This window comes from Chanodichthys erythropterus, chromosome 7 (genome assembly GCF_024489055.1).
Source record: "Chanodichthys erythropterus isolate Z2021 chromosome 7, ASM2448905v1, whole genome shotgun sequence".
In the NCBI taxonomy this organism is placed as follows: Eukaryota; Metazoa; Chordata; class Actinopteri; order Cypriniformes; family Xenocyprididae; genus Chanodichthys; species Chanodichthys erythropterus.
The window spans coordinates 36,417,993-36,444,637 of record NC_090227.1 but is presented as its reverse complement, the minus strand read 5'-3'; the positions used below and the strand labels follow the sequence as shown (position 1 = coordinate 36,444,637).

The 26,645-nt window shown below is 38.3% G+C and overlaps 2 protein-coding genes across 7 annotated transcripts in view; one reads left to right on the top strand and one right to left on the bottom strand.

Moving 5' to 3' along the window:
- Window positions 1-3,049: 3,049 nt before the first annotated feature.
- LOC137022929 (leukotriene B4 receptor 1-like) lies at window positions 3,050-4,009 on the top strand. The gene has a single exon (XM_067389399.1). It carries the CDS (start codon window positions 3,050-3,052, stop codon window positions 4,007-4,009), a length of 960 nt encoding a protein of 319 aa, XP_067245500.1.
- Window positions 4,010-6,929: 2,920 nt separating this feature from the next.
- bcar1 (BCAR1 scaffold protein, Cas family member) overlaps window positions 6,930-26,645 on the bottom strand; it is a 103,713-nt gene continuing 83,997 nt past the window's right edge. For all 6 annotated transcript variants that reach the window (XM_067390413.1, XM_067390417.1, XM_067390412.1 and 3 more), the window contains 5 exons: window positions 22,675-22,818; window positions 14,605-14,715; window positions 12,409-13,626; window positions 11,362-11,448; window positions 6,930-9,391 (listed from right to left, as the gene is read on the bottom strand). In XM_067390413.1, coding sequence (XP_067246514.1) covers window positions 8,879-9,391; window positions 11,362-11,448; window positions 12,409-13,626; window positions 14,605-14,715; window positions 22,675-22,818 — 2,073 coding nt within the window. In that variant the 3' untranslated portion in view covers window positions 6,930-8,878. The remainder of the gene's footprint in view (window positions 9,392-11,361; window positions 11,449-12,408; window positions 13,627-14,604; window positions 14,716-22,674; window positions 22,819-26,645) is intronic.

The window sequence follows — 26,645 nt, the reverse complement described above, 5'->3', positions numbered from 1 at the left end:
TAAGATGGGTCCTCAATAAAGAAAGGCCATTAAGAAGTTCCGTTCTCTGGAGTTTTCTATTGTATTCAAGATACAACACAGACATCTGATGCAGCTTTACTCACCGCCCGCGATCTGCCCATCCAGCGCCGAACCGGGACGTGTTTACAAAGCATTCATCACAGAATTCCCGGGAACAAACAAACATACACACACAACTCCATTACTGCCTCAGAAAACAAACTTCATCCTCTGTTCCCTTAATGCTGGGTTATTTGGAAAGCTGAAAAAGGTAATCTTTCCCTCACAACCAAAAACACACTCCTTTGGTGACAGGAGCTGCGTCTCATTTTGGAGGCTGCGTCCTTCGGAGATCGCATTTGAAGCCTGAATGCTTCATCAAGGATGTCTTATTTAAGAAAAGTAACTGTAATAAAATTGACTGATATTGTTGACTGATATTCTAAAATTGACTGATATATTATGAGGTGTTAAATACTGTAGTTTCTTTCTTACTTTGCAATCTAATGGTTATTTTTCATAAATGAGACCGATGATGTATGCAGCCTTCAAAGGGTGCAGCCTCTGAATTGGGACACAGTCAATGTCCAAAAATCTCTCGGCTTCCATATCCCGAACGAAACACGTTGATGGGTATGCTCTTGCTCTTGTTCTGGATGATGTGTGTGTGCACGCTTATCAGGGAGAAGTGCCTATACAAGGAATTCTGCTCTCTTTTGACGTCATACAGGCCATACTCAAAAAAAATCTCTCAGAAACCAGTAGTGTATTTGGCACAGAAATACTCCGTCATACGTCCAACTTGTGTTTTGAAACTTTGGCCATATTTAGCATGAGAATGCAACTCTTTAACAGTGTAAATAAGTCAGAATGCATGAAATAGCATTACACCCCCTCTTTAACGCATTATTCTATAGGTCTATGTTTAGATCGAGAATGACACTAGACTAGCTAGGGCAAACAAAGTGCAAGAATTTATATTAAAATCTATTATTTGACGTTTATAACGTGAGTAAATATTCAAAAAGATCATACAGTAGCTACTCACCAATAGCAGCTTACAAGGGGACAATATCTCTGTTGTTATCTTCTGAACTATTCTGAGATGTGTCTAAAGTCTGTGGTCTTTTGCTTCATATTTCATTGCTCTCCAATATAATGGCTGTAGACGAGGCGCTTGATCGCTATTCCTAATGCGCGCACCGTACCTGAATGTGTAATGACTCCTCCCTCATTAAAAACAATTGTTTATAGCCACATTAAAAACAATTGTTTATAGCCACATTTAACATTTATTAACACTTATTTTATTTTTAAGGTTTTAATGAAGATAACAGCTCTGAGTCTCCACCTATAATGCCTGATGAGTTTGGAGAACACCTGACAAGATATCAAAGACCATCTCTCCAGATGCTTCAGATTCCCAGCTCCATGTTGGTGCTTCTCTTCAGTTCACCCTAATCATTTTCTTTAGGGTTCAGGACAGGGGACTGAGATGGCCATGGCAGAAGCTTCATTTTGTGCTCAGTGACCAATTTTTGTGTTGATTTTAATGTTTGTTTTGGAACATTTCCTTAATGGATGATCCAACCACGGCCCCTTATAAGATTTCTAGCAGAAGTGGTCAGGTTTTGCTTTTTTTATCTTTTGGTATTTGATAGAATGCATGATGGCATTTATCTGAACAGGATGTTCAGGACCTCCAGCAGAAAAACAGGCCCACAACATTAATCTGTTAGCGTTCCACTGTATCGCCTGCAGTACACATACCTTTCAAAAGAGACTGAAACCATGCATGTACTCCAAATGGTTCAGCACGAGAACAGCATTCAATTTACTTTGGGCAAATTTTACAGAGATGCTAAGGGGTTAAAGATTTAGCAGTATTTTCAACTGTGGGCATGAGGTACTTTTTATTCATGTGTGCACCAAACCCATCTGGTGGGTTTGCTGCCCAAACTTTTTTTTTTTTTTTTTTTTTATGCTTCATCTGACCATAGAAGCCAGTCCCGTTTGAAGTTCCAGTTGTGTCTGTCAACTGAATATGCTGGAGATTGTTTATGAATAAGCGAGGAGGATTTTTCTTGAAACCCTCTCGAACAACTTGTGGGATGTTTGATCATTTTTATTTTAGGCTTTCTGACCCCAAGACTCAACTAATTTCCGCAATTCTCCAGCTGTGATCCTTGGAGAGTCTTTGTCCACTCAAACTTTCCTCCTCACCGCGCATTAGCACAACTTAGACACACGTCCTCTTCCAGGCAGATTTGTAACATTTTTAGTTGATTGGAACTTCTTAATTATGATAGCGGAAATGGGGATTTTCAATGCTTTAGCTATTTTCTTACAGCCATTTTCTATTTTGTGAAGCTCAACAATCTTTTGCTGCACATCAGAACTATTTGGTTTTACTCATTGTGATGAATGATTACAGGAATTTGGCCTTTGTGTTTCCTCATGTTTATACTCCTGTGGAACAGGAAGTCATGGCAGGAGAAAAACATTGATTTTATCATCATATGAAGTAAATGTTTGCAGCTTGCAAAAGTGGTTTCATTAAGTGTAAAAGGAACAACAGTAGAGAAAGAAATGTGTGAAAACCACAAACCAGAAAGTATACAGCTTTTTTTTTTTAAATAAATAGCATCGTATGACCCCTTTAAGGGTGAAGTGTGTATAAATAATGTTTTCTCTGTATTTTTTACTTTAATTGCATCATGCTTGTTTGAGAAGAAAATACATTATGTAGCGGGTAAAAGGGAAGCTTTTATTTAGCTTTTTTTTTGCCATTGTGTATTTGTTTCTTTTTGTTTTGTTTGTTTCTCGTTTATTTATTTATAAAGCACAATTAAAACAATGTAATGTTGACCAATGTGCTGTAAAATCAAACAATAAAATTACACAAATAAAAAAATATTTGCAAGCATCTTCATTGAGATAAGAGCAAAGATGTGGTTTTGGTCTACAGAAGTGGGAGGAGTCAACGTAGCCCTTGTTCTTCAAGCAGTCATAGCTCAGGTTCAGCATTTCCAGACAAGAAAATCTGATGATGGAGCTAAAACTAGGCTTCAATTCAACATCTAACAGCACTGCTGTGGGTTCAGAACAGATCACTCCTGCTGTAGTTCTGGGTTTGTGCTGTTTGGTGGGTTTGCCAAGCAACATCGCAGTAATCATCTGCATTGCTCGTAAGTGGAACAAAAATTTGAGCTTTTTTTTTATTCTAATGCTAAACCTTGCTGTCTCTGATGCTTTGAGCCTTTGCTTGGCTCCTGTGGTGCTGTGTGGAATAGTGTTTGGATGGAAACTTGGCCTTTGGTCTTGTAGGATCTTGTTCTTCTTGGGTTACTGGAGTCTGTATGTTGGAGTCCTGACGGTCACCTCCATGAGTGTTCATCGCTATCACAATGTCATCAAGTCCAGAGTCACTAACAGGATGATACTGCACAGACTGGAGAGACGGCACAGATGCCTTCAGCTGATTGGCATCTGGATTCTAGCCTTTGTTTTTGCCCTACCAATATTTTTCACTCAAGAACTCAAAGACAAGGATGGATTGCAGAGATGTCAGAGGGCAATGGAGTCACGGTCTGTAGTAGTGACTGTTTTGCTTCTTGAGATCCTGTTGGGCTTTGTCATCCCATTTTTGACAATATTGACATGTTATCTCTGGTTGCACAAAGGCTTGAGCCAAAAAGCCAAGAGCTCCAGTCTAACTAGAGCTCCACAGGACCAGGAACCCAGAAATCAGGGGCCAAAGGTTAAGACTTACAAGAAGAGACTTGTGGTCAGCATCGTTGTGGCTTTCTTTCTGTTTTGGACTCCTGTGCACATCATCAATGTGATTGATATAGTTATTACTCTGACTAAAACTTCTCATCCAGATCTTCATTCCCAAATGAAGTCCTTCCGTAGAGTTTATGGAGATGCAAGCAAGACTCTGGCTTTGCTAAACTGCTGTCTGAATCCTTTTCTTTGTTTTCTTTTCAAGGAATGTCATAAAGTTTAGTAAGTAGAACCCCCCATTGTTTATTTCAGTTATAAATTCAAATAATTATTTTTAAGTTGTAAACCTTGTCTGCTAACAAAATTGAGATCGGTTTGCTTTAAAAATGTATTTTTGGGTGTAAAAAGCTGCATGAATGCAATCTTTTATCTGTGCTATGCCAAAGGAATGTCTATGTGAATAAAACTTGAAAGAATAAATGCTTATAAACATTAACTCACCGAGGGTTAATACGTCTTGTTTACAATTATTTCAATGATTTAGAATTTTTTACATGTTACTGTAACTGTCCCTAAAATGCTCTTGTGTGTAGGACTACTGTTCTGGTGTGAAAAATAGTTTTCAATCTTTAGAGAGATGAAGAACATTTAAAAGTATTTATAAAAAACAAGCCTGTTATGAATTTTTGTAGCTGCAGTGAAGGAAATTTTTAATTAATCATAACTAACATTCCTCCATCTTTTACACTTTTTCTTGCAGAATTAACATTTATATGCTTTTGAAAACTGAAGGTCCCCAACACTCAGGCCAAAGTTAATATGTCTGAATATAACAAAAGATGAAACAAAACTTCAACAGTTGATGTAGGCTATATATATTTGCGTACACACACTCTAAGATCAAATCTGTGCATCTGCAAATGAGGCCCCAGATTCCCAAGTGATAGTGTTCATAAGTGCATATAATGTTTTGCCACTCAATCCAGCTGAGGGAGCGCGCTTTTGGCGAGGAAGTGACGTCGATGCATACCCTTTATTTGGTTAAACCGTGCTTGAAGCGTATACTCCTACATCCTGCGTCATACATCGCATCAGAGGATTACTCATTTGGCCAAATCGACTTGTTCATTCTGCGTGTGGTCTTTCACCGGAAGCTAGTTGTTTGAATATATAAAGTTTTAAATGTGGATATTTTTTTTTACAAAAACACATCCCTTAGTTTCAACAGGCCTTTATTAACCCTTGGGAGTCCTATGGATTCATTGTTTTATGGATGGATGCATTTTTTTCTGTCTTCAGAATTTGGTCTACCATTCACAACCATTAAAAACCTTGGAAGACTAAGGATATTTTTAAATATATCTCGGATTGTGTTCGTCTGAAAGAAGATAGTCATAACTCTGAATCTTGTCATCTCCAGAAATGTTCTGATGATTCAGCAATTGTCCTGACCATGATGAAAGTGAATATAGGGAGCTATTAAAGAATTTTGTGGACTGGTGTGATAAAAACTGTCTCAGGCTAAATGCTAGTAAGACAAAGGAAATTGTGGTTGATTTTATCAGATCTCATCAAGTGGTACCAGTAAACATACATGAGTCAGAAACAGAGATTGTAACAACTAACAAGTAGGTGTACAACAAGTTCAACAGGTCTGACAATACGATGCAAGTCTATAAGACGTGTCAAAGTCATATTCATTTGTCAAGGTGACTGAGATCCTTGGGGATATGTCATGCACCTCTTAAATGGAGAGTTTACCCAAAAATTAAAATTATCCCATGATTTACTCACCCTCAAGCCATCCTAGGTGTATATGACTATCTTCTTTCAGATGAACACAATGAGATATATTTAAAAATATCCCTACTCCTCCAAGGTTTATAATGGTTGTGAATGGTAGCGCAATCAGTAATTAACATGTCTACCCAATTAGCAAAAGTGGAGGATATCATGAATACACAGGCGACTCATTTCGATTCCTCGACAGTTTTCGGCATCCCTCCACTTGCCTGAAAAGGCCAGACTGATATATCTTCTACAACAGGGATGGACAACTCCGGTCCTGGAGGGCCAATGTCCTGCAGAGTTTATCTCCATCCCTGATAAAAACTCGCTTGCCTATAACTTTCTACTAATACTAAAGACCTTGATTAGCTGGTTCAGGTGTGTTTGATTAGGGTTGGAGCTAAACTCTGCTGGACACTGGCCCTCCAGGACCGGAGTTGTCCATCCCTGTTCTACAAGATATATCAGTCTGGTCAGTCCGCCCTCCGTCGCGATTCAAATCAACCGTGCAATCAGATTTGTTTATTTCAGTGATGCAAACAGCGTCACTCTAATGCGGCAAATGTCCCTTCAATATCAACAAAGATTGCGCACGGGAGACCCGAGAGTTTGTTCTATTCAGCCGTGAATTCAGTTTTAAAGGTGCCCTAGAACTTTTTTTTAAAAAAATGTAATATAAGTCTAAGGTGTCCCCTGAATGTGTCTGTGAAGTTTCAGCTCAAAATACCCCATAGATTTTTTTTATTCATTTTTTTAACTGCCTATTTTGCGGCATAATTAGAAATGAGCCGATTCAGGGTGTGTTGCCCTTTAAATCTGGTGAGTTTGATAGTGCTCCGTGGCTAACGGCTAATGCTACACTGTTGGAGAGATTTATAAAGAATGAAGTTGTGTTTATGAATTATACAGACTGCAAGTGTTTAAAAATGAAAATAGCGACGGCTCTTGTCTCCGTGAATACAGTAAGAAACGATGGTAACTTTAACCACATTTAACAGTACATTAGCAACATGCTAACGAATGATTATGATTTCCATCTACTTATTTATTGTTATGCTGCTGTGACATGTAAATTTCCCCTAGGGGATTAATAATTTTTATCATCATCGTCATACTGAAAAGCAGACAGGTTTCTGTAGGTATTTTATCCCTATAATGGAACATAAGCATAATTGGGACACCTCACACCTTTGTTTCCTAACCCTGATGCTAAATGCTCTAACTCAGAAACAAGGGAGGAAACACTGCATGGTGGTTTTAGCACCTTAAGTTTCACAGAAGAGTACCGGACATGTGGCTGGCATGATGTTAAGCTTGCATTGCCAATGTAGGGCTATATCTGATTTTTATCAGTTTGAGAACTGTTTGAAATAAAAATGTATTAAATGTATGTTTTAAATACACATGTAGCGCCAAAAACATAATAGCAAGATAGACTGGAATTTATTTTTTTAATGAAAATATATTAAACATATATTTCCAGTTATGCAATTTACAGTAACATATATGTCAATATCATTCAAATCCTTGAACACAGATTTGAAAACAGAATAACAGTACAACATATATCAGGTCACCGTTTGGCTTAAATGCTTCTTTTTTCTTTCTTTTTTCTCAACTGGATAAGGATTTTGACTATATGCACAACAACATGTTGCAGTACTTTAAAAAGTTTAATAAGTTTCATTAAACTACTTTTTCTGACATATTCTTAAATTTAGAATACAACCAACAGGGAGCTAGAAGACAAGGATAGGGAGGTTGAGGCAGGTGGTTCAGGTCTCCATTCAGAAACAGATGCAGTGGAGGAAGAGTTTTACATAAGCTGGTTTTGGATATAATACATTTGTGCACTGAACGCCTCGGTCTATGTTGGATGTGGTGCGATATCTGAGAGACAAAGGTTAGAAATGAAATCAGGGCCTCTCAGGAAGCTGATGCCACAATGCACCTGTCCAGCAGGAAGTGGCACTACACTGAAGGTCAAAAGATGCTGAATATTGACTCTTCTCTTGAACATAATCAGATCTCCAACAATAACATGATAACATGGTTTCAAACTAGCCTAAAACATGCCAGAGGGGTGCAGCAGGCATTCGTGGAGCTTACAGGCATGAATTTTTCAGAAAATGTTCCTGATTTTTCACTACATTTGATTCCTGAAGTGGTCCAAATTGGATGATGTGTTCTCCACTGCTTTTGTCGCTTTGCTCTGGTACATCTGGGTCATCTGAACTCTCACAGTAAATAAGAATGGCTGCGTTTAACTCCACTTTTAGACATACACTCGCAAAAATCCCAGCCACCATTTTGAAGTGCGTTCAACTTCGTCAAGTGGGCGAGGGAAGATTATTTAGACAGACCCTCAACCACTCGATTTTGACAGGGAGTGAGTCTACTCAATATGTTCACTTCCGGCAGATCCATAGACCACAATGCAGTTTGTGCAACACCCCACACATTGGAGTTATTTTGACATTTAACCGCATAATACCTGTAGCTACCTTAAGCTGACTGTTTTTGTTTTTTTAACACAGTTTATTGTATAATTTTCGTTTGTGTAATTTTCATATTTTCTCCAACAGCCCAAATACATACAAGTCTAAAGAATGGTGCGTAAAACAAATTCATAAGGGGAAAAAAACCCCCTGTAAATAATGAATCAGCTCCAATGCGGATTCCAAGTGATCAAGGGCTCAGGGCATTCCATTTAAACACATTTCAAGGGTTCCACCAGTAGAGGGCACTCATCCAACGTAAGCAATGATGTACATCTGAGTGAATGAGACAGAGGGAAGTTAGTGAGGGAATGGCATAAAAAATGGACTTAAACGCAGCACGTCTGTCAGTCGGCTCACTCCCAGCATGCTTTGCGTTCACACTGTCCCAGCCTCTTTGAACAACAGCAAGAGGATAAACATTAAACACCATTTTTGCTTTCAACAGGCACAATTCATAAAAAAAAAAAAAAATCTGATCTTTGATGGAAATGGTTGTACTTCTACATACACGTTTAAAATTTTAAACACCTTTAGTCAGCATCTCATAATAATAATGATGACAATTATAATAATCAGAGCAATAATTACAGTTTTGCTATAATAATGCATAATGTCTTAAATCTACTCTTTAGATATGTTCCATCTCTTTGTCCACCACTGTTCAAAAAGTTCCTCAAATGTCTGCGATCGTCCCGTTACATACAGCGACTTAAATATTTACAATGATTCATTTACAACCAATGGCTCTGCCCGTTAATCATTTTGTCCTTTTTGGAGATAAAAAGCTCATGGCACAGGGTACGTTTGTCCAGTGAGTTTAAAAGAGGCTCTGTACTGTCCCAGGGTCCGTTCACCCCCTGCACTCACATAGCCAGTAGCTGATTGAGTGCCATGCGGAACTGCTGGGTGCAGCCCGAGAGCTCCCGCACCCTCTCCGTCATGTCTCTGGCGGCCCCTGGCGAGGGGTACTGCAGGGCTGCGGTCTTGGTGCTGACCACAATGTCTTTGAGCTTGTCGCAGAGCGTGTTGCTGTGCTGAGCCACCCTGGTGCGCACCTCTGGAGACTTGGCTTGCCTGGAGAGCGTGTCTCCGATGAAGACGAGCTTGTGAGCGCTGAGGATGACGAATTTGCTGTGGGCGACAAAGATTTTGGGCGGCTGGTTGTTGTTGATGGAGGAGTAGAACGCGTCGATGGCGTTGGTAAGCGTGGTGATGTTGGCCTCACACTGCTCCATGTAAAAGAGCAGCAGCTGCCGGTCGCCCATGCACAGCTTACTGCGCGGCGTCTGTGGGTAGTGAGAGGGTGGAGTCCAGCCCGAAATGTCATTGTTGATTGGTCGGGAGACCTCCTGCTCCAGCCGCTCAAACTGCTTCAGCTGTTGTGGGTTAGGGACATGAGTGAATAATATTGCATTTATTAGATGAATAAATAACACTGTAAAAATATGTTCTATTTACACTAAGTGACAATAGCAGCATTTCTTTAGCAATATGCTATTTACACTAAGTGACATTCTATTTACACTAGCTATATTAAAGGTCCCGTTCTTCGTGATCCCATGTTTCAAAATTTAGTTAGTGTGTAATGTTGTTGTTAGAGTATGAATAAAATCTGTAAAATTTTAAAGCTCAAAGTTCAATGCCAAGCGAGATATTTTATTTAACAGAAGTCGCCTACATCGAACGGCCAGTTTGGACTACATCCCTCTACTTCCTTCTTTAATGACGTCACTAAAACAGTTTTTGCGCCCACAGGAATACACAAAAAAGGGGGCGTGGTCTTGTTGCGCTCCCACGGAGAAGAGCAAGAGTTGCGTTTGTAGAGTGTGTTTGTCGCCATGTCGTCGAAACGCTGTTATTTTCATCCCGCAGTCCAATCACCTGTTTGGCCTTCCCAGGGATGCTGTACTTAGAGATCAATGGTTACAATTTATGTTTAACTCGGTTCCCGAAAATTATAATTGTGGTATCCTTACTGCAATAGTTAATGTTGGACTGCAGTGCACATAATGGCCACAAGAGGGGTACTATGTTTATGTATATGGCTGTTTTCCGTATGAGGTACTCTTCTGAGTGAGTGCTAACGTTGTACATTTTCTGTCGTTGCTTGTGTAGATTAAAGAGTTCAGTCTCTCTGGAATTATTGTCTTTCGGCACAACGCCACAATAATCCACATGTAAAACTATGTGCAGCACACGTTATGGTAAGAGGCGTGACCTTTCCGGGCAAGGTGCGCTAAGCTGCTGTCGAATCGCAACACAGGAACCGCTGGCACAATCAGAACTCGTTACGTATTTCTGAAGGAGGGACTTCATAGAACAAGGAAGTCATCAGCCCATTTTTATGACAGTGGAAACAGCGGTATACAGAGAAGTAAATGATGTTATATTTTTTTACACGCGAAACATAAACACATGTTATATTGCACACTATAAACACAATCAAAGCTTCAAAAAAACACGAAAAACAGGACCTTTAAAGTAGCAGTTCTTTGCAATATGTGCAAATAGTTGTTAGATGCTATTTATACTTATAAAAAATAGTGGCGGATACTATTTGCACCTCAGTATTGTTGTACATTAACAGGATGCAAAAATAACATCGTGTAAATGATTATATTTATTAAAATGATTCAATAAATGCCGCCTTATTGGGACAACCTACACCCACCCCTAACCCGGTAAATACTCGTTAGGTACTTTATTTGCACTTTTCAAATATTTTCTTCATTTTTATTGAAAATAAATGGCTTTCCGATCTGATATGTGATGGGGAAAAGGAGAAGAGCGAGTTCGGCAAAAGGCGGATTCGAACTCTGGTCGATTGCATCAAAAGCTAATTCCATGTGCCATACTCCCTATAGCCTACACCATTGGTGGGTAGCGTTAGTGTAAATAGACTTTGCCAACAAGACAAAAATAGACACTACATTTATTTTTTGAAAAAAAAAAAGTAAATAAATAAATAAATAAATAAATAAATTATATATATATATATATATATATATATATATAATAATTAATGATTAAATAAAAAATGTAATTAAAAAATGCTCATTGCTAAATGTTTCAAAGGCCCAACAAGTGGCTTTGAGTAAGCATTAAGTAAGTATGTAAATAAATGTATTCGATACTATAGCAACTTTGTTTATGACGCCTGTAACATTTCTAAGCATTTGAGGGTTTCAGTGAATTGTGTTCTGTTAGAGTTACTTTTATAAGTATTTTAAGAGACTACATTTAAATTCCTAAATTGTGAAACTCAGAAAATAAGACTGTAGAAAATAATATTGTGTCTCATAAGAACTTTCTAGTTCTGTGAATAAGGTGATAGAGTCTCATATACCTGTTGCTGTTCCAGTAGAGTCTTGTTGTGTTTGATGCTCCCTTTTTCCAACAGCTGTCTTTGGTTCTTTTCAAATTCTTCTTTACCCTGTAATAGAAAGTAAAAATACATTTATTAATGAATAAATAATTTGCGATCTATGAATAGATGGGTGAATTACAGTTTGTAAAGCATGTTCAAAAATGAGTCAACTTGATTTGAGTAAAAGAGTACAAGATCATATTAAATTTTTTATGCATATCCTAATTCATAATCATGAGTCTTTACTATTACATGAAGTCACAACGGCATGCCATTGTACCATTCTTTAAAAAAACAAAAGTGAATACCATACATTCATCCATGCACTTCTGTGACTTCAAACAATGTGTGCTGAAATTTTTATTCACTCCATCGGGGGGCAGTATAATATCACAGTGAAACTTAAGCGATTTTCAGTTGTGGAAAATATGACAGAAATCATATGCCATATGCCCATTCAAATGTGGCCAGTCAAGTGCGACTTGTAAAAAGTAATAATAATAAAAATAAATAAATAAATAAATATATATATATATATATATATATATATATATATATATATATATATATATATATATATATATATATAAATGGTATTTATATATCAAATATTTGAGCTTTCACACCATTTTTGTAATGTATTAAAAAAATATTTAAAATTATACTGTTAAACATATTAAATTATCATAATTTTTAATAATAATAAAAACAGTTGCATGACATCTGAAAGATGTGACTGAACAGAATTAATCTTATCTGCACAGTTTCAGCAAAACTTTTGACAGAACCACACAGCAGACACATAACAGCTGGTGCTAAAGGAAGATGTATGTGGGCTTTAAGGAAAAGCACATGCAGTCGCAGTGATTGATGAAAAGGCCTGAGGCTCGACACAGAGGGATTACAGGCACAGCTCACATAGGGTCGACACGCAGATCACTGATCATACTGATGGCTGAGAACAACACCTGAATCCTGTTCTCAAAAGGAAACAAACATTTTGTAAAGATTTAATTTTTAGCATACCTGTAAATGGACGTAGTCATAGTCCTCCATCCAACCTTCCTCTGTCGTCCCATAAGGCCTGTCTGGAGTCTCTTCCTCAGCTGAGAATTTGGGAGGGGAGGGTAACGGGCGGGACTGGATGTTGGCCCGTTCAGGTATACCTGACTGATAGGCTGAGATGTTGTTGTTGTTAGTCAGCTGACCCAGCACATCACCGGTATGGGGAACAGGTGGCAACGGTAGTTGTTGCTGTTTGTTTGTCCGTTTGAAGAGCAAAGAGGCATTGCCATGAAGAAACGATGCTAACTGTTTGGTGTCGTCGGGCACGCCGCGGGCACACATTACCAGCCGGTCTAGGTCGTCCCCACCGGTGCCTGTAGAAGGTGCCATCAGGGCTGCAGGGGACCAGCCTAGAGAGTCCAGCGCCTGACTGTACCTCACCAGACCTTGGAAGGCCTCTTCCATCTTCTGCACCTGCTTGCCGAGCTTGGTCTGCAGCGTGCGGTCAGTGGCCTGGGTGGCGTTGGCCACGGCACCTCTAGCGAACTCCAGCAGGTCCCTGACGGCCACACGAATGCGGTCCACGGCCTGTCGGATGGCAGGGAGGTTGGACTCCATCTGAGTGGGGCTGCGCCAGTTCCCACTGATGAATGACATTAGGAGGGACACGGAGCTCTCCACCGCCTGTTGATGGCGGGACAGCCGCTCCATGGCCTGGTCCAGATCCAAGAGCAGCAGGCGACCCGGCCCAGAAGATTCACGCACCGGCACCATGTCCAGAGAGGACGTGGAGAGGTTACTTCGAGTGCTTCCTGTGCTGGACGCCGACAGGCGTTTAAAGCTGACCGTGAGCTCCTCTGTGGCCGCTGCGTCACGCACCACCTGCGGAGGCACATCGTAGACGTAGTCGCCCGATTCTTCGACTGCTGACCGTTCACGGGGAAAGTCATACACATCTGCAGGGTGGTGGTCCTGTGGGCCACTCTTTCGCAGGCTGGCAGGGATGTCATAGATCTCCTGGCCCTCAGGCTGCCGTTTTCCTATTAGCGGAGGAGGAGGAACATCATACACGTCCTCTGGTATGGGAGGCTCGGATCCGCCAGGGATCTGAGACAGATAGGCCTGGTTCTGATTCTCTAGGCTCTTCATCTTGGCAAAGTGAGGAGGAACGTCATACGTTTCCTCCCTGATTGGACCATCTGGAACATCTTTGCTGACAGATGGAGGAATGTCATATACCTGTAAAGAGGAATAATTTGTTTACCAAAACTAGCCTCATTAGTGATGTACCGATATTAAAATTCTGGCCGATACTGTTGATAATAAGTCAATCATTTTAAATGTTACAAGTGAATTTAGGCACCACAACATTGTGTACAATGTACAGCATGAAAATTGAAAGTTTATATTGAGATTTGCTAAAGATTACATTTAACAGTTATTAAATGATTCATGTTTTTACAGATCAACCGCAAGTATGCATAAGATGATAGAAACATAACAAGCATAAACAATTAAATATCCAATATATGTCCAATATTGACCTCGGTTACACTTTATTTTAATGTGGCGTAGTTACATTGTAATTACTCAAATAAGTACTGAGTAATATTTATTAACTACATGTACATACTATAGGGTTACGGTTAGGGTTAAGGTTTGGTTTAAGGTTAGTTACTTATAATTATGCATAATTTACTGTTATTACTATAGTAAGTACATGTAGTAACATTTTACCTCAACATCTAATATGTCTAAAATCGGACAATAACCAATATGGTAGTGAGATACACACAGCATTTGCTAAATGAACACTGATTGAACGTGCTCCAAACATCTTGCGTAAAATGGTTTTGTTACCTAACAGATACACACTGAAATAGGTGCCCTGTATAACTGACTAGACTATCAGAAACTCTTTCTGCTTGTGAATAATTTTACACTCTAGTTTTCACTGTCATTGGGTTAGCTAAGATGTCAGTAGTAGGCAGAGTTTTGGAGGGCTGACGTGTTTGAAGTGGGTGGTAAATTCATTTGCTAAGTCTGACTAAAGCTAGCAAAATGACTGAAATAGCTTTCAGTGCAAAACATCTGCTCAGTCGCATTTTGTTTCAGGGAATTCAGATCCCCCATTAATGTGCAGATCAAATGTGTACATAAAACTAGAGTGTAATTGATTCGTGTCAGTCATGTATGGAGACAAAGATGGATTGTTACCGTTTGTTGGTAGTGCAGCTGGCTCTTGTCCACACTAGGTGGAGTGTCATAGATCTCCTGACTATCTCTACTGGGTGGGCCTTTCATAGCCATAGGAGGAGTATCATAAACCTGTGGCCCAGAGAGAGGAACAGGATCAAAACTCATTCACTAGATTGAAGTTAAATGAATTAAATACACAATCAAGACATAAATCAGTGACTGTAAGTAGATTTGACCTGAAAAGGAAATAGCCATTTTAATAAACCAATTTGTGTTAGTTCATTGCAGTTTAATATGTCTGCAATGTCGAGGGAAGGCTGTAAGGGGCTGGGCATTTGTTTCTGTCTGTTTCTCTCGTTTATTTTACACCCCAGGGGCCCTGATTTCTCTCTACCTTCTCCTACATACTTTGTTCTTTTTTTTAGGGGCTTTTGCACTGGAGGAACTTTTTCATAGATCCTATAGCCAGAAGTACCCACCTTTTGACGTGTTCTCAGTACAGTAACTGTTAATGATTTTACTTACAGGAATGCCTTTTGGGGGGACTAAATTATCTCCTACTTCAGAGTAGGGTCTAACCCAGCACAATAAGTACTACCAGTGATGTAAGTGTACATTGGCTGGCTGAACGCATGCCATACAAAACATTTTTAAAAAGCCATGTGAATACAATTTACATACTTACTCCATAAATTAACTCTACAAACATGAAAAACAGCGATAGATAGCATTTACCAGTCGCCTTTGTCTGTGGCATTGTGTTCTTTTTTTCAGCCTTGATGATATCTAGCACTGCAAGTTGTCATAAGAGATTTTGTCTCTTAGCCGTCCTTTTTGCTCTTTCAATTGCATGCCTCCGTTATCACGAAACCCAATGTTGATACACAACAAAAACATAGCTCCGATCACGGCATCCTCCATTCTCCAGTTGCTGAATGCCGTGCTTAAATGATGCCGCTGTCGGACGGCTTATGTCACTTCAGAGTTCCTACTGTCGGTGCGAATGCAACTAGGAAAATTGCCCTAGGGGAAAATTTATCTCCTATAACTGAGTTTCCCAGTGCTAAAGCCCCTTTTGTCTTTTTCTCCACCTTCTTTCTGTCCATAGTTTTTTGTGCATGTTGGAGGAAAATCGGGATTGAGGCAGCTGAATGAATGGGGGTCGGAAAGAACACAGGTACACACAATAGAGGACACACTCCCACTGATGTAGAGAGATTACAGAAGCACGATCTCAGACAGGAACAGCTGGAGGAAATCAGCAGTGCTGCAGAGATGCTGACCTCCACCTTCACCCACCATATCTCTCTTTCTGCTACTTGTGTAGTGGCTCTTTGGTCAGGCTGAGATGCTGATCATGGGTGATAGTTAAAGATGTTTTTGAAAGTTGCTCATGCTCACCAAGGATGTATTTATTTGATTATATAAAAAAAAAAACAGTAAAAGCAATAATATACTGAAATACTATTACAGTGTTTTCTAATTGTAATTAGAAATGTCATTTATTTCTGTGATGGCAAAGCTGATTAGCAGCCATTACTTCAGTGTCACATGATCCTTCTGAAATCATTCTAATATGAATTGATGTTCAATAAACATTTCTTATTATTATCAATGTTGAAAAAAGTTGCAATGCTTAAAATGTTTGTGCAAACTAAAGAACAGCATTTATTTGTAATAGAAATCCTTTGAAACATTATAAATGCCTTAACACTGCGTTCCAAATTATTAGAGGTATACTTAGAGGTTGTTCCACATTATTAAGCAAGTCACAGTTCTCATGCAATATGGGGAGGAAGAAAGATCTTTCTGAAGATGAAAAGCATGAAATGGTGCAATTTTGTGCAAAAGGCATGAAAACAATTAATATTGTGTGAAACTGAATGGAGATTAGCGAATTATCATAAGATTGGTGCATGATTTAGAGCACAGCAGAACTCGGTCAGATAAAGGCTTATTGAGGAAAGTTCCTGTCAAAAAAAAATAATTTTATTAAAAGGGCAGCTATAAAAAAAGCCAGTGTTGAGCAGCAAACAGGTATTTGAAGCTGCTGGTGCCTCTGGAGTCTTGAGAAGCTCTCCATGCAGGCTGGCAGTTGTGCGTAAAGATGCATTTCAGCCACTCCAAACCTCACAAAGAGAAACATTTACAGTGGGTTTAGAAATGTGGAACAACCTCTAAGTAGGGTTTCCATAGATCTGGCAAATTATTTTGTCTGAAATTGATACCAGTTATCTAAAAAGACATGGATAAATAAACAAACAAACATTTTCTTAAAAAAACTAAAATCTGAATGTTTATTGTACTGAAATCTTACTGATATGTCAATTGCATAATAATTTGGAACGCAGTATACTGTCACTCTTGATCAATTTAATTTGTCCTTGCTGAAAAAATCTTACTGACCCCAAACTTTTGAATGGTAGTGTATATTTGTTAACGTATTTTCACAAAGACATATATGTACATATTTTTTCTAATTATAAATACTAATAACTACCCCAAAACTTAACCCAACCACTACCCATAAAAGAAAACTTCTTTCATTTTAAAATGATAATATTATTTATTTATTTAATTAATTAATTTACATTTGTGGATGTCACCTGATATCTCCAACAAGAGGTTTTGTCAGATTTAGCTACTTTCTGAGCTACTTTCTGCCCCCAAGCTATAGTTAAACCACATTTAGCTATGACAGATTTAATTGTTTTTATATTTAAAAAAAAAAAAAAAAAACTTGTATTTGATGTATAATTAAGACCCCCCCCCCCCCACACACACACACACACACACAGAGCTATGCATGCGCTTTCATTACTACAAAAACAGCACTGAGTCGAGTTTCAGAATGTGCTATAAATGAAGTGTGACTTCCTGTCCCAATGCTCTGTCAAACCTGTGATGACTGATATAAATATCAAATAATGCTTGCAGCTCAACTGGTACAAACAAGAAAAATAACCACAAACACACACACACACACACAAAGGCCCACAGCACTCGAATGTTAGTAAAGGATTAAAACCCAATAAATGTTTTATAGAGCTAGCAGTAAAAGTGTGATTTTTCCACTACTGCATCTGATATGGGTGAAATGAGGTCGAGGGAATTTGGATTAAACTGAAGTCTAATCTTGTCTGAGATAGAGTAAGTGTCGCACACACTTAGGGACTGGTAAATTTCAATAGTACATTTTAGTTCAATACTTATGCATTAATAATTTAAACCAGTGGTTCACAAACTGCCCTCTAAGGGTTGTAACAGCAGAAAAATGATATCATTATAAACGCAGCTGTTTGACATAGATGTCTTGATGTCGTATTGTATGTAATGGCATTTTATGGAAATAAAATGTCACATTTCAAGCATTACTGATACGAAAATACCATTCCTTAATCATTTATTACTCTCCAGAGCTCCTGATGACTCTAGAGAAACGCCTGCTGGCAGCAATAATCATTGTTTATAACAGAAATATGTTGCATACAAAGTGAAAATGTATTTGAATGTTATAGTTCAAAATAATATTATTTCTCTATAATCAGAGTACTGCTCAACTGTCAAACATCCACTGATTTAAACAATTTACAGCTCATATAAAGAGCACAAATTTTCACAGAACAATCCTAATGCATGTCCTTAATGTGTACTAGAGATTTCTGAAGTCACGTCTACTCTACACTTCTATCAATACTGCTCCAATCACACACATACACACACACATCCTTACACAAACACCATTAGCATTTATAATGCTGGCCAAACAATGGCTCTCAATCTGTTGTGCGCCCCCAGGAGAGCCTGCAGCCAGAGACGGAGGCAAGAGAAACCATGAATACCAAAACCTCTCACTGAGTATCCAGCAGCCGCTCTGCCAGCTCCATTTGATTAAACGACAACGTTTTTTCCTCTGTATTGCTCTAATCTGAGAGACGGTGATTTGTTACGATGAATATTCGGAGCAATTTTAGGAAAGAAAGTGGTTAGCTTGCAGCGTTTTTTTGTCATTATGAAAATTTGAGAATTTACAAACAGTTGCAGCATGGTTATTTTGTGTAAAAACCTTCATTTTATTTACTAACGTCTGATGAACCACATTTAAAGGAACACTCCACTTTTTTTTGAAAATAGGCTCATTTTCCAACTCCCCTAGAGTTAAACAGTTGAGTTTTACCGTTTTCGAATCCATTCAGCCAATCTCCGGTTCTGGCGGTACCACTTTTAGCATAGCTTAGCATAGTTCATTGAATCTGATTAGACCGTTAGCATCGCGCTTAAAAATGACCACAGAGTTTTGATATTTTTCCTATTTAAAACTTGACTCTTCTGTAGTTAAATCGTGTACTAAGACGACAGAAAATGAAAAGTTGTGATTTTCTAGGCTGATATGGCTAGGAACTATACTCTCATTCAGGCGTAATAATCAAGGAACTTTGCTGCCGTATCATGGCTGCAGCAGTGCAATGATATTACTCAGCGTCTCTCACATACATATCCATGGTTGCAAGGCACGTTCCCTGTGCAAGCAGGGGCTCACGGGCGCTGCGTAATATCATTGCACTGCTGCAGCCATGGAACGGCAGCAAAGTTCCTTGATTATTACGCCTGAATGAGAGTATAGTTCCTAGGAAATAGAAATTTAAACAGGAAAAATATCAAAACTCTTTGGTCATTTTTAAGCGCGATGCTAACGGTCTAATCAGATTCAATGAACTATGCTAAGCTATGCTAAAAGTGGTACCGCCAGAACCGGAGATCGGCTGAATGGATTCGACAACGGTCAAACTAAACTGTTTAACTCTAGGGGAGTTAGAAAATGAGCCTATTTTCAAAAAAAGTGGAGTGTTCGTTTAAGAGATGCTAAATATGGTGGTATAGAGTTGCGTCATTCAATCATGAATAAATTAAATGCTTAATCTTGAATATATGGCAACATCCTCCATTATTTAAAGGGGTGGTTCAATGCGATTTCACTTTTTTAACTTTAGTTAGTGTCTAATATTGCTGCTGGAGCATAAACAGTATCTGCAAAGTTACAGCGCTGAACGTTTAATGCAAATGGAGATTTTGTCTTTTAAAGTTATGGCAGTTTATTGCCTACAAAAACGGGCGGTTTGGACTACAACAAGCTACTTCCCGGATTGGTGACATCATAAACCCTTGCTATTAACATAAACATGTCCCCGGGAACACGCAACAAAGTGGCCGAGGCCATGTGGCACAGCAAAATGGAAGCGGAAGAGTTAAGTACACCGGACATGAGCATCTGGGTCTGATTCTGCTCAATTTGATACAGCAATACAGACGCCATTATTTACATTTCCAGCTTAGTGCGTAACTACGAATGGTAAGAGGCGTGGCGTTTCCGGATGCTTCAGCGAATCATGATACACTGAGCCAGCTACCAACCTGCCAACCAATCTGAGCACATTGCGTATTTCGGGACAGAGTGGCTTCATAGAAGCAGGAAGTCAAACGAGCCGTTCATATGACAGTGGAAACAGAGGTGTAGAATAAACGTAAAATATATGAAAAATACAGCGTTTTCAAAAAAACGAAGCATTAAGACATGTTAAACTGTGCCCCAAAAACACAATTAAGCCTAGAAAAAAAACACTGAACCACCCCTTTAACATTCCAAAATCAGCCTACAAAATGAGGAAAATGTATTAATTGTATTCAGACTTAATTTGCATGACGGGGTTAAAAAGACACTTAAGATTCAGTAATATTATGGATTTGACTGCACTGACACTATTAGATGAGAACAAAACTTGAACTGAATTGAGCTGGATGATGACACCAATGTTTTGCTTTGACTTTGTTTCATAATTGATGAATTTTGCAACATTGACACTGGTATTGAACTGACTATAACACTATAGTGTTCGGGAGAGTTGCTTATAGCTGAATGTAACTCATTTCATGATTGATAAACTTTACACAGTTATTGAACTGAACTGAATCAACACTAAACTGACTTGAGCTGAATAATGACACTACTGTCTTCTGTAGAGCTGTTTTACAGATAGACTGTAAAAAAAAAAGCATTCACTCGCAGTGTGGCCCAGCCCACATCTGGTACATGTGGATTACACGCGGACCAGATGTGGGCCAAATCTGGAAAGATACTATGTTGCTGTCAGGGTGTAGAAGCCAAAATATCCCAGTAACGGTCATTGCAGATTACATTGTTCGAAGCCCGAGTCTGCGCAGTAGTGATCCTGAGGTGGAGCCATAGCATCAAGTTCCCGCCTACACTCCTGCAGACTCATTCAAAAGCACAGCTGTCAATCAAGATGTTATACCCCATTTTTATAGCATCAAAAACTAACTAAAATCTATTTTTGAAAAGTGAACATACATCTGTGTGATGATAACTACCTAAAATGACAGAAACCATCTTTTGAAATAAATTATTTCAAGTGTAACTGGATTTTTTAGTTTGGGTCGTGTCCCATTTAATTACATAGAGAGGGCGGGGTTTATGACCTGTACTGCAGCCAGCCACCAGAGGGCAATCAAAATGCTTTGGCTTTGCTTTCCAGGACTTGTGCGGCAAACTTGGCTTTACAGAATTTGAATCTCTCATGAACTTTGCATCGTTGATTGTTATTTTCCTGTTTATTACTGTGACGCTGCTTTGAAATAATCAGTATTATATAAAGCGCTATATAAATAAAGGGGACTTGACTTAATGCGATAGTTGAGATTAGTGAATTTGATGATTTTATGATTAGTGCCAATACATGACATTATCAGCAGCCACAATTCATTCTTAGTTTATGTTTGATTTATGACATTGTTGTTTGTACATTACTTCTGTGTTTTGGCCACAAAATGATGAGTGATGTGCCTCATCTTATCTGTCCTGTTTAGTCCAGTCCTCTGTCATTTATAGCATGTGTTCAGTGCATCCATATTTCTCTCATTCTCTCTGTATGGCTGTGCTGAAGGCTGTGTGTGTGTTGGAATTATGTGGTCTGGGTATTCGTGGCCTTTGCCGCAAGCCAGGCTTTGTCTGTCTCTCTTTCCCCCAGGGTTGTGTACTGTGTGTGTGTGTGTGTGCTGCAGTGAAGGACTGATCTCGCTGACAGCACATTCTCTCTCAAATACGCACAATGCACACACATGTGTGCGCACACAGCGGTCTCAGGATATTCTGCTTCACACACGCACAATGCTGACCTTCTTTTTGAAATGCCTCCAGACACTGAAATATCTACTTCCACTGCAAGTAATGCATGACCTCATCTAAAAATAGGCATGCAATCATAGAGCCAACAGAAATATAAGGATGCAGGAAAAAAGAGAGAGTGAAAATGAATGAAAGACAGAAAGATAAGAGTACTAAAAGCAAGAACAAATTAAAGTGAAAGAGTGAAAGCAAGAGTGCAAGAAATAGAAAGTGTTCTGAGTCAAAAAAGAGAACGAAAATGAAAAAAGGCAAGCAAAATATTGAAAGAATGAAAGAAAAAGACTTGAAGAGCGAGATAAATAAAACAACAGAGGGAGCATGTTAAAGAAAGTAGCAATAGAGAAGAAAAAAGAAACAGAAAAAAATAATTTGCTTTGAAAGCAAAACTGAAAGAATAAAATTTAAAATGGAAAGAAAGAAAGAAAGAAAGAAAGAAAGAAAGAAAGAAAGAAAGAAAGAAAGAAAGAAAGAAAGAAAGAAAGAAAGAAAGAAAGAAAGAAAGAAAGAATTTATACTCTATACTTTAATTTATCCTCTCATTGCTTGTATTATTAATGAGCAAGGAGGTTCTTTGGCAGAGTGTGTGATGATCATCTATCACACACACACACACACACACACACACACACACACACACACACACACACACACACACACACACACACACACACTGCAGACATCTGAGATACACTTAAAGACTATTATCATCAATAACGATTTTCAACTGGCTCATCCACAAATTACTAGATATCAAATGACCTACTATAGTGATCTTCACAAGGACATTAAAGTAAATATGAACGTCAACACATTGACATAATCAGTGCACACATGAGACAGAGTCATGTGATGCTTCTGTTCAGAGTTTGATCAGGTGAACTCTTTACCTGTTGATTGTACTGGGTGCGGGTGGGCGGCACGTCATAGATATCCTGTGTGGGTGGAAGGTGTCTGGGGACATCATACTCATCCTGTTCATCTTTCCCCGCGTCATACACGTACACTTGACCAACCCGTGTGGGAACAACTACCTGAGAGAGACAAAGACAAAAACAACTGCATGAGACTGAGTGAATTAATGGCCGGGCACATAAACAGCGGATAAAGACGCTGCCCTGACGGCGCCGTTCACACCAGGTTAACACAGACTCTACTACAGCAAATCTGGGGTCTCAAAGGTCACCGTGGGAACAGGGGGCACCCTTTTGTCTGCCTGTTTACCTTCTGTCTTACGCTTCGAGGACTGTGTCGATCGAGTGAGCCTGGGAAAAGAAAACAAGCTACGACCCCATATTTGTACAATGCCTGAGACATAATACTAATCACAACACAGACTCAGATGAGCTGTTCAGGATGTCCAACTCCTTCACAAGTCAAGTCAAATTTATTTGTATAGCGCATTTCACAATACACAGAGTTTCAAAGCAGCTTTACGGAAAATTATATTAATATTTATATCTTATATCTTCATTGTTATGCCTTATAGTTGCATTTAGCAGATTAGAGCTGGGTAAAGTATGCAGATAAAGTTGGACATACTTATATATTCAACTTTATATAAAGAGCTGGGTGATAATATAGTTTTATCGCCCAAGCATGCTCTCAGAATATGTGATGTTAGCAATGTGTGATATTAGGGTTGCCAGCTATATTGGTACCATATCAGTTATCTATGGAAGCTTGTTTCTGCCACTGAATAAAAAAGGTAATTGCGACTTTTTATCTCACAATTCTGACTTTTTTTTTTTTCTCAGAATTGCGATATAACTCACAATTCAGACTTTTTTCTCAGAATTATCTGATATAAAGTCACAGTTGAGAGTTAAAAGTTAGAATTGCGAGATATAAAGTTGCAATTGTGGGTTATAAAGATATACTCACAATTCTGAGAAATATAAACTTGCAATTGCAAGAAAAAAATCAGAATTGCAATTTATATCTCACAATTATGACTTTAATTCTCACAATTGCGAGTTTATATCTTGCAATTCTGATATTATATCTCACAATTCTGACATTTTAACTTGAAATTGCGACTTTATCTTCAATTCTGAATTGCAGATTCAGAGAAAAAAAGTCAGAATTGTGAGATAAAAAGTTTTTTACATTTTTTTATTACATGGCAGAAACAAGTTATCAGCCAATATTAGAGTTTTTTTATCATCGATACCGGTCGATATTAGATATTTTATTGTCATTTCCTCTTTTTTTACATTTAGATCAGTACTGTAAAGTTTGTCAGCTGATATTAGATTTTATTTTATTATTATTAATTATCTGATCAGTTTATATTGGATATTTAATTGTGCATTTCTTTCGCTTTTTATGTAGATTACCTTTGCAGTCATAGAAAGCTCACTTGCCAAGTTAATCTTTATAAACACAAATAAACACTTTGAAATGTAACACTTTAGCAAATCTCAAAATGAATATCCATTGTTAATACTGTACATTACAATGCTGTAATGCCTAAAATCACTTGTGGCATTTAAAATATTAGTTTTTAGTGTATTATTATTTAATTTATTTAGACAAAATAATATTTTTAATAGTATTTTTTAGACAAAAAGAATTTGATTTTGTATCCCTATGTTTTATAAAACAGATAGTGATTATACCACGGTCAAGAGGTTTGGTTCAGAATGAAGCAGAACAAAATCACCGTAACAAATGGCCTTACGAGGTTTACAGCTCGAGTATGTTAGTAATGCACTCTGCCCTCTGTGAAACAAGAATTTGCTCCTTGAAATAAAACATGTATGGACGGGGTGGTATTGGTTTGTGTGCAGAGGTGAGGTGTGTATTGTAATGATCTGGGTGGAGTGAGCTTTATGTAGTTTTCATGATTCCCCGCAGGCCAGTTAAACATGATTGCTGGCCTTCACTCATAACACTGAGTTAATGAGATTACTTGCGCTTTCATTCTCGCTCTCTTTCCTTCCTTTATCAGTTCACACCAGCCAGTCTATAGGAACGCACTGTGCCAGCCTTGCGTATGGGCGTCACTTCTCGCATACTAAACAACAGTTACTCACATGGATCATGGATACGGACACAGATTGGTAGAAGTTACTCTAGAATTTCACATGACCAGGTCATATTCCACCCCCAAATCAAAAGAAAGAATCTTAAGCAGAAATTTAGGATTTAAGATTTTATGCATTGTGACAGTTTTCATGACAATTAAGCAACATTTTTATTAATGTGTGTGTGTGTTTTTGTGACATATCAAGACACAAATTTGTATAATGACATGGGTATCACATAGGTATTACAAGGAGAAGGTGACTTATGAGGACATTACCCATGTCCTAATTTTTCAAAAGGATTATAAATCATACAGAATTAGTTTTTTTGAGAAAGCAAAAATGTGCACAGTTTCCTGTGATGGTAGGTTTAGGGTTAGTGGTAGTCTAGGGTTATAGAAAATACGGTTTGTACAATATAAAAACCATTACGCCTATGGAATGTGCCCACAATTCACAAAAACATTGTGTGTGTGCATGTGTGTGCATGTTTATATATATATATATATATATATATATATATATATATATATATATAAAATTTGTGTTACATTTTCATTGCATTACATTAATCAGAATCAACACTGAGAATAATAGAAATTACAAAAAAAATTTAAAAAGTAAAACTGTGTGGATGCATATGCATTTGTGCAAAATATAATTTCTTATTTATCAGGTTTAGATCAGCGAGAGTCTTCACTTTTAGTCAGGGAGGGCAGAGCAGTTCTGATTAACCACACAGACTCAATGAAGCTTTCCTTTGTGAGGCGTTCATGCTTTGTTAGATTAAATCTAGTGACTATGGTAACCAGGCACGAGCGACGACAAGGCGAGCACAATAGAAATCACAAGTGCACACATGTAAAATGCATTTAAAAGAACTATACTGTCTACCCAGCACTTTGCATTGTTGCTTGTCATGTATGGAAAGTGCAACATAAATAAAGAAATAAGACAGTAGGCAAATGAAAATCCCAGAGATCTTGTATTAATATTTACCCTCCCACTCTCACAGACTGTCACTTTAGATCCCTGCTAACTATCCAATTAAGCCGTTCTCATTAAAGAAAGCTGGCAATCTGTCATTGTTAATTCTCATCCTTCTCTCTCTCACTCTCTTTTTACCCATCTCACCCCTCTGCCTGATTCTTGCCTTTTTTTCAAATGGCATGGCAAAATTGATGATAAATTCCTTGAGATTTTTTTGTCGGCGAGGTAAATGCGTGTTATTGGTTTGATTTATTGGATAAACCCTGTGACCCATGGACCACCCCGTCCCTTTCTCCAGAACATCCACATATTCATGACCTCTCTCTCTGACACTGCTGTGGCAAATGGCTGCATTCTCCACGGTGCTGTACACACTTTCACACACATTAAGATGAACTGCAGGTGTTTCATCTGACACTTCCACACGTACACGACCTCCGGTGCCATCATACTCTGCATTTTCACTTAGCCTATCTATCTATCTATCTATCTATCTATCTATCTATCTATCTATCTATCTATCTATCTATCTATCTATCTATCTATCTATCTATCTATCTATCTATCTATCTATCTATCTATCTATCTATCTATCTATCTATCTATCTATCTATCTATCTATCTATCTATCTGTGAATGTGTCTGTGAAGTTTCAGCTAAAAATAACCCATCGATTTTTTTAAATTAATTTTTTAACGGCCTATTTTGGGCCATCATTAACTATACACTGATTTTGGCAGCGCGCCGCCCCTTTAATTCGCCTGCTCCCTGCCACACGAGCTCTCGACTATATTACAGTGCATTTACAAAGTTCACACAGCTAATATAACCCTCAAATGGAT